Source organism: Watersipora subatra, chromosome 2 (assembly GCF_963576615.1).
Source record: "Watersipora subatra chromosome 2, tzWatSuba1.1, whole genome shotgun sequence".
Lineage (NCBI taxonomy): Eukaryota > Metazoa > Bryozoa > Gymnolaemata > Cheilostomatida > Watersiporidae > Watersipora > Watersipora subatra.
The window spans coordinates 1495918-1505304 of record NC_088709.1 but is presented as its reverse complement, the minus strand read 5'-3'; the positions used below and the strand labels follow the sequence as shown (position 1 = coordinate 1505304).

The 9387-nt window shown below is 38.5% G+C and overlaps 1 protein-coding gene across 1 annotated transcript; it reads right to left on the bottom strand.

Moving 5' to 3' along the window:
- Window positions 1-1643: 1643 nt before the first annotated feature.
- LOC137387172 (uncharacterized) lies at window positions 1644-9127 on the bottom strand. Its single transcript, XM_068073498.1, has 8 exons — window positions 9109-9127; window positions 7649-8002; window positions 7477-7550; window positions 6869-6994; window positions 5439-5615; window positions 4006-4128; window positions 2963-3140; window positions 1644-2576 (listed from the first exon to the last, which is right to left on the bottom strand). The coding sequence occupies exons 1-8, from the start codon at window positions 9125-9127 to the stop codon at window positions 1975-1977; spliced, it is 1653 nt and encodes a 550-aa protein (XP_067929599.1). The 3' UTR covers window positions 1644-1974.
- Window positions 9128-9387: the final 260 nt, after the last annotated feature.

Below are 9387 nucleotides of genomic sequence, written 5' to 3'. Positions count from 1 at the left end.
GATGATGTGTTGTAGTACTCAGTATAGTCAGATATAAACATGAGAGTGTAGAAGATGTGTTGTAGTACTCAGTGTAGTCAGATATAAACATGACAGTGTAGATGATGTGTTGTAGTACTCAGTATAGTCAGATATAAACATGAGAGTGTAGAAGATGTGTTGTAGTACTCAGTGTAGTCAGATATAAACATGACAGTGTAGATGATGTGTTGTAGTACTCAGTATAGTAAGATATAAACTTGACAGTGTAGATGATGTGTTGTAGTACTCAGTGCAGTCAGATATAAACATGACAGTGTAGAGGATGTGTTGTAGTACTCAGTACAGTCAGATATAAACTTGACAGTGTAGAGGATGTGTTGTAGTTGACTCTAATTGGTCTCTCAAATATACATACATTATGTTCTTGGTGAGCCTGGCTTTTTGATAGTAGCCTACCACCTCAGTGATAATGAAATGCTTGAGGTAATGTTTTGAAGGCATACTTTAAGCTCTGAACTCACAGCCACATGCGCATCAGTCACTGCAAAGCCTTTGGAAGGAGAAGAGTTGAGTATTGGCTCTACACCTTCTCGTAACAGCGTGTCTTCATTCCGAGCACTCTGGCGGCCAAAAATGGCACCACAAGGTAAGATCAACAACATCAAGGTGGCACAACTATACCTTTGGCAATGATGTCGATGGTCTCATCATAGCTTGAGCCCACTTCAGAGCTGAGGGGTGAGACTAAAGTTCTTAGCCTAGCGAAAAGAGTTGCTTTTTTAAAATAATTAACAAGCAAACTAAAATCTTTTATAACTGTCTCTAAGAATATATATAACACTTATTCACAAAGTAGCTTTATGTTGACAGTCTTGCTATTGATAATACAGGTAAAGCAATACATTTGTAAACTAATTGTACAAATACAGATTGAAAAAATAGTATGCCACATAAAAATAAATGTTCTTATTCTTAGCACCTGATGAATCAATCAGCAGCTCAGTGTCTTATTCTTAGCACCTGCTGAACCAATCATCTGTTAAGTGTTTTATTCTTAGCACCTGATGAACCTATCAGCAGCTCGGTGTCTTATTCTTAGCACCTGATAAACCAATCAGCACCTCAGTGTTTTATTCTTAGCAACTGATGAACCTATCAGCAGCTCAGTGTCTTATTCTTAGCACCTGATAAACCAATCAGCTGCTAAGTGTCTTATTCTTACCACCTGATGAACCTATCAGCAGCTCTGCGCCAACTTGACTAAAAGGTCTTTGACCATCTTTCATTATATATTTGGTAGACTCTCCATTCGTCAGTGACAACCAGCAGCTCGAGCATCAGTGCTTTGCGGCTAACTACACATCAGGCGTGTCGACCATGCTGGTTCACAACCATGACTGCACAGACAAACTCTTTTCCATTTGTGAGATAAAAAAATTCAACAGAATGTAAGGCAGCGATAGTACAACAGCTATTAGCTATGGCATCATCAAACACCATACAGATTCAAAGAAGTTCCTGTGCTCGCCTTTAGAAGAGGTCACCCGCTACAATTGCTACTAACATATATTCAGTACTAGTATGTCTCTCATGCCCATAAAGGGTTCTATGATGGTCAAATGAGTGTTTTTATCATAACTTTGATTCACTGTCTTGTTTATTTGTGTGTTTAATCAACAAACTTTCCAGAATAAATTGATATACAGAGTAGCAGAGTGTCAGAATGGGTGGAGGATGCATAACAAAAATTCAAGTAAGTTAGTAAATATATTCAAACTGTGAATGCTCCTCATGGCTCAGAGATGGGATATCTATAAGGAAAATATGGGAATATCTAAAGTTGACAGTCTGCTAGCAGTGTGCAATATAGCAAATGTGTAATCATTACAAAAAATCATAATAAGAATTATTCAATGTGTGTCCTGATTTGGAAAACACGTTTCTGTAGAACTTCTAGTCACTTTTCTAAAACTCTAACTTCAATGTGCAACTTTAGTTATACATTAAATTGCTGTCATAGATGATATTTGGTTTTACATGGCGACCTCGGCATAAGTTTCCTATCATTTGAAGAATGGTTTGTTCTATTTCCTTTTGAAGGCTTCGAGCGACGAAACCATCTCTGTTTGACCTCGCAATAGTGACTTGTTGCACTCCATCAATTCCTTGAAGAATTTGTTGTACTTTTAAGGAATTCTTCAAGATTTCCTTTCTAGTAGGCTTGAATAAAGAGCGTGTGGTGCTCGTACCTTCTTTTAGGCAAACTCTCATAGCATTTTTTTCAATACCTAAGACTACCTTCGCCGTGTTTGGAGAAGTACGCATGCAGAAGCCAAAGTCTACCACACTACGTAGCCTTGGTTCCTTCAGTTCTTTCTCTGTAAATGCTCTTAATCTTTGAAAGTTCTCATTGAAGTCCGTAACATTTGTGCACAGGCTCTGGCGGTTTGCTGTAAATACAGCAGAAGAAAGACAACTCCTCTTGTGTTGCATGCAGTCGGCAGCAAGCAGAGTGGGAATCAACATCGACAGTTTCTTCTCTTCATTCGAAGTCTTTGGACAGAACAGTGGGAGGAGCCTATCATTCATTTCCTCTACAATGATCATAATGTATAAATTCTAATCTAGTAAAAATTAACTCAAAACAAACTAAAGTCAGCGTAGATGACTAGCTGTTTGGTATATACATTTAAATGTTTGGTATTTTATTAAAGCCAAACAGGTTATATAGGAACATAGATATTGTAAAATATAATATATACCGTATGTTAAAATATTGTTATAACAGGATATTTTTCAAGAACCAAACTTAAAATGAACTGCGAGTATATTTATGAGAATTAGTAGATTAGCAATCACTAGTCAGGAGTACTCTGGGCTTGTATCTAACCTACAGACATTGAGGTGTTCAGCATCTGGGCTACTATGAATCTAAACTTGTCAGCAATTCAGGCAGCGGCTGATCAAGTGGTCAACTAACCAAGAGTTGCGCTATCAATGCCCGAGGCATGTAAAATCTCTTCACTGTTCTCACAGCCAAAATAGTCTTCATCAATATCAACGATTACCCTCGACAGGGACTCTTTGAGGAGCATTGCTGAGATATTGATTCTCTGCAATACTATGTGCCGCTCACTTAAAAAGTCAAAGCGCACATTCTAAAAAAGACAACCCAATATCAGACAGCAAGTGGATTAAAAAATGACTGAAAGTTGGAAAATGTTTGGGCGCGCGCATCATACAACTACCTTTTATGTACACTGGAAAACCTGCTCTGGTTGGGTTGTCGATCTAGCCTACACATCACTCAAGTTATGGTTGAAAAGGCAGATGAAATTTCCACTCTAGTGGTTGTAATAAATTTTTTGCTGGCTGAAATAAAACTTCTGCTCACTGTAAATGGTAGTAATATAGTTAGCCTGAGCACCTATCGATTGTTGAAATTACTTCAGCTAGTCTTTGGTATCCGTATCATTAACTTCTTTTTGAATAGAAGCTCTCTACAGTTCCAGATCTTGCTTCTTTCCGTTTTAAACCAATAGGCAACCAGAACGATCCGTTTTTGGTAAAAATTCCTTGGGCAAACAACTCTCTATAATTCAGGCACGTGTTAATGTTTGAGTGACTTGCTGGGCTGCTCACAGCAGTTTATTTAAATAATCGGAATATTTCTAGTTAGTACTATATTCATGGCATACTGGAGAACTTTCACTTCGCATAATTTAAAATTTTTTATCACATTAAGCTTTGAGTTCTGCAATTTTAAACACTCAGCATATTGGAACTGACTAAGGTCATCGGCAACTCACATCGTACGTACCATGGCTAACATATCATTGGCAACTCATATCGTATGTACCATGACTAACATGTCATTGGCAACTCACATTGTGTGTACCATGACTAACATGTCATTGGCAACTCATATCGTATGTACCATGACTAACGTGTCGTTGATGAGACAAAACACAACAAATATGGCAAGACTTTATATACACAATGATAAAAGTTTTTTAAACGTACCGCTCTTTTGACAGAACACTTCACTCCGTCGAGCATGTATGGCTCAAGCTCTGGTTTGGCGTACAAACAATTTCTCTTCAACTCGTCTACAAAAGCTTTGCTTGTCTTCCCATCTTTTTGCACCTGAGTGTATATAGAAGTACTATACACAAATCTGTACATTTATATTATAAGTATCGTGTACTAATACAGACATATAACAAAAAACCTGCTTAGATACATATATATATGCCATACACCTTTCCTAGAAACATGCAGATGCCAAAGACCCCATATAAATACTTTAACGTTCCACACATCTTCTATAAAAAAAGATGTGTGGAAGATAGTTATATATATAAACTGTGAGAGCAAGCTTTAGTAACATTGCGTAACGCAAAGTGCTATGCGTATTTTAACCTAAACAATGACTCATATCACCCAATAAATCCATCGCATCCCGTGTAGCTTAATGGGTTAGTTTGTCGCCTTGTGAACGGGAGGTTCTGAGATCAAATCTTCTGCGAAATGGATTTTTCATTGCTAGATTTTAATCGTTATAGCTGACACTGAACGACGATAAACTTGGAGATTTATATATAAATATATATATATATTCAAAGCATCTCATGCACAGAAACAAATCAAACGCATGATGTATAAATAATATACAGTGTACGTGTCAGTGTAATATTTTCAGTATACATGTACACAGGAAGTTATGCAGTTATTAAGTCGGATGCATTGTTTATGTTTGTGAGGAAGTCTTATCTTTTTGTATCACTTGTAACAAACATAAGGCATAGTACATATCCACATTGAAGTTATTGTTGTGCTACTTATTCAAAACTTTTTAGTACATTTGATAGTATATTATATGTGAAGGTCAAAGGTCAAAAGGCAAGCAGAAGTAAATGGTGATTGAGTTGAGTACTTGAAGACGGCCTATGGACACCTTCTTTGATTTTTGCGGTAAATTGTTTAGAAAGAGAAAACAGAGAGTTAGTTAGAAATGCCCAAAGGAGAGACTTATTAACAGCCATTGTCTAGATCTCATGAATCAACCAGACACTCTGAGTAGCAAGTCTACAAAACCTCCTATGTACAGAGCCTCCTATGTGACATTATATACGTAACTATGTATGCTATGTACAGAGCCTCCTATGTGACATTATATACGTAACTATGCATGCTATGTACAGAGCCTCCTACGTGACATTATATACATAGCTATGAATGCTATGTAGAGAGCCTTCTATGTGACATTATATGCGTAACTATTTTTGCTATGTAGAGAGCCTTCTATGTGACATTATATACTTAACTATATATGCTATGTAGAGAGCCTTCTATGAGACATCATATACGTAACTATGTATGCTATGTAGAGAGCTATCATAAGAAGTCACTTAGACCGGCAAACTTCAGTTTGCGATTTGTGTGATACTTGCTACCTGTTTGAAACAGACGCACATGCCTGTCTTAGTCGCTGCCTGTTCCTCTTTGTAAGTAAAAGTTCCCAGATCGACGAGACCAGTTGTGTGATTGCCATACAAATCAGCATAATCTTCCTGCATCCAGTTTGGCCAAATCCAGATGAACCTGGTTATCAGCCCAGTTGCCATACCTGCCTAAGCAGCAAGTTGCTTTTTTCACAATACAGTGCATACCATGTAGAAAGCTGGTAATATATAGACAGCAAGCAAGATGATTACAACAGATAGGATCAAAACAGCGGCTAACAGATAGACACCTGGTAGCAGATAGACAGTGGGTAACAAAAAGACAGCGGGTAACAGATAGACATCGGGTAACAGATAGACAGTGGGTAACAGATAGACAGCGGGTAACAAATAGGCGGCTGGTAACAGATAGACAGCGGGTAACAGATAGATGGCGGGTAACAGATAGACGGCGGGTAACAGATTGATAGCAGGTAACAGACAGACAGCCGGTAACAGATAGACGGCGAGTAACAGGTAGACAGGGGTAACAGGTAGACAGCAGGTAACAGATAGACGGCGGGTAACAGATAAACATCGGGTAACAGATAGACAGCGGGTAACAGATAAACGGCGGGTAACAGATAGACAGCAAGTAACAAGTAGACTGGGGTAACAGGTAGACAGGAGTAGCAAGTAGACAGCAGGTAACAGATAGACAGCAGGTAACAGGTAGACAGGGGTAACGGGTAGACGGCAGGTGACAGATAGACAGCAAGTAACAGATAGACAGCAGGTATTAACTATGTGAGCTACACGATTTAAGTTTACAACATCCATAACCTACTAGTCCATACTTAGTAGAAAACTGCTCACCCTGTAATACAACCTATAAGCACTGATTAGGTGGGGGAGAACACTACCAGCGGACTGGAGTAATAAATCAATAACTCACTCCTGGTTTCTATGTTCTTAAAAGATCTAGTGCTATGTTTGTGTACAAAGAGTTGATGCCCAGGCTACGCCAGTTTGAGCAGTGATTCTTCATACAACTACAAGACCAAACTAATACGAGTCCAAAGGCAAAGCAATTGCCAGCTATACCCATTGCTAGATACTGGTTTTGTTAGCTGTAAATTATTCTCTCTAGTTGAATGGTAGAGTTACTAAACACTAGATAGTTGGCTAAATACCAAGTGAACTGTATCCAGCATCAGAAAACACTGACTAGATAATAAAATGCGTAGCAAACAAATAATCTCTCTTAAGCAAGGAATCTGGTGAGTTCATTCTACAGCTAGCTGACAAATAGCCTACTCCATCTGGTGAGCTCATTCTACAGCTATCTGACTAGTACTCCACATAGTAGGCCAACCACATTCCTTACAAAGATTTTAACAAAAGTGTGAACAGCTAAACAGGGGATGGTGTAGCGTACATACCATGATGAAAACATCATTTCTTTGCATTAGCTTGAGAATATCTGTCTGGGATTTGGGCCAGCTGAAGAGAGTGAGGGAAGGATAGTAAGATAATGGCCCAAAATCGCTGTGGGCATCAAAGTGCACCTGCGGGTAACAAATCGATATGGAAGACACTTGCGATTCAAAAGCAAAGGTTTGCTAATTGTAAGTTTGTGGATAGGTAAACTCAAGTCTGCAATAATCTACGACTATGTGGCGACCAAGTAGCACACTTATCTTCTCTTTTAATAGCTTTTATATCAACAATAGCCACAGAGAGCAATCTCTGATAGCAAGCAGCACATACTCCCCACTAATATCACCTGTTGTATGTATTCAAATATGTCACTAGCTTCCATATTTCCTACTAAGCATCGCATATAGATCTACATAAGTTGTTTTCTCCCAAGACAATATGCGTAGAGATCATTGCAATGCAACATAATAAAACATGAGCAACGCAGAACTGAGAATCTGAAAAGGAGAACTATAAAATGCCAACATTTGAGAAATAAGGTTGGTCTCAAGCTTTTCATCAGCGTGACCATGCGTGCAACAATGTTAGCCTCTTGCCCATAATGACTCACCACGGTGTAGGGCGTGCGCTTGCGTTCCTCTCCAACATATGAAATTTTGGCTTGTTCAAACCAATATGCCAGCACTGCAACCAGGCAATAAACCAGGCTACATAAATGACTCGGCCAAAAAAGACAAGTGCGGATAACTACTTGTATATTCTTGCAATCTTACTCCATTTACCTTCATGATGTTCTTCGACAACGATTACATCTATAATACTTCTATCTTGCACTTTTACTTTTGATTTGCTATCATGAAGTGTCCTTGCTGACCGAGTTGCCGTCTTGACAGCTTTGAGATCACCTTTGGAATCTTTCATATCAAATGTCCTTTCTTTGATAAATGGCTTGTCATCGCTTGGCTGCGCTCCTTTTTTACGAATTAACCCCAGATGACGGTGAAGTTGTCCTTCAAGCTGTTTAATTTCTCGTGCTGACTTATCTTTCCACCGAGGCTTGGCTGTTGAAACCAATGCGCTGACATAGTGGCTCGCTATTACGGACTTCCTATGTTGGTAGAGCAGAGATGTTATACCTACAATGAAGAGAACCATGAGAGTTATCACAAGAGTAAGCTTCAAGAGAAGTCTTACAACAGCTACTCGTCGCAGCCCACACATGCTGCCTGTGAGAGAGAATGAAAACTGTAAAGCAAAGAATATGCTATGCCTACTCATCAATTATACCATCTTATTTCACCCAGCTGCTTGCATTCCCATGATAGGATTAGTAATAGCGTGTGATAACGTCAACCAGTCTACAACTCACAGATTGAGACACTGAAACAGCTTTCTTACAGCGATGTATTGTGACAGATATGCAATGTGACAGCTAGATGTAATGTGACAGATATACAATGTGACAGCTAGATGTAATGTGACAGATATACAATGTGACAGCGAGATACCTTCTTACGTTCATCTGTATCTAAATTATTTTTGAAGCTCTAATAAAACATTATAATTTTTTTGGCAAGCAATCACTGGTATCATTTCAGCTCAGTGAATATTGTGTAGTTTGCGCTTGAGACTAAATACCAAAATGTAATAATTATTAATGGTTAATTATTAATGGTAGCTCTTATTAATAAGCTTACTTAAATTATTCATTGGCAATGTGCAAGGCTAATAGCAAGTGGCGGGCAACTACATTACCTCTCATTGTTTATAAGCTAATTTGTAATACCCAAGCAAGCCCGGGTATTAGTAAATTACATTTACTAGCACAGCTAGTAAATGTATATTTACCAGCAATATTTACTAAATGTATATATTTAGTAAATATAATTATACATTTACTAGCTGTGCTAGTAAATGTATATATTTCACAGTAAATATATGAGTACAGTTCAAGATGCAATGAACATATAAGTAACTGCATATGGTAAAACTTCCAAGCGCTCAGCTTTCCTTTGCTCATCTGGGCTCCTTACATGTGCTTTAAGCTCCGTCCCTTCAAGCTCGGCTGGTCATGCGTATGCGATTCCGCTTCAGTAATATAAGCGACTCGCTGAATGCCTGACGTTGCCCGGGTATTAAAAATCAGCTTATAAACAATGAGGTAATGTAGTTACCCGCCACTTGCTATTAGCCTGGCACATTGCCAATAGATAATCTGAGTAAGCTTACTAACAAGAGCTACCGGTCTCTATGCTCTCCATGACGTTACACCATCACGCTGCATCGTAACAGAGAGCATTAGCGTATTTGCTCCCGTATAGCGACGTATATTGCCTAATGAATCTATTAAGCTCGTGTGGCTGAATTGGTAAAGCAATTGGACTGGTAAACGAGAGAGTTCGAGATGAAATCTTCTGCGATATGGGTTATTTATTTTAAGATTTTAATAGCTATAGCTGGACAAACACAATGACAGAGAGACCAACTCTGAGAATCATCTATATAGATAAAGATAATATGT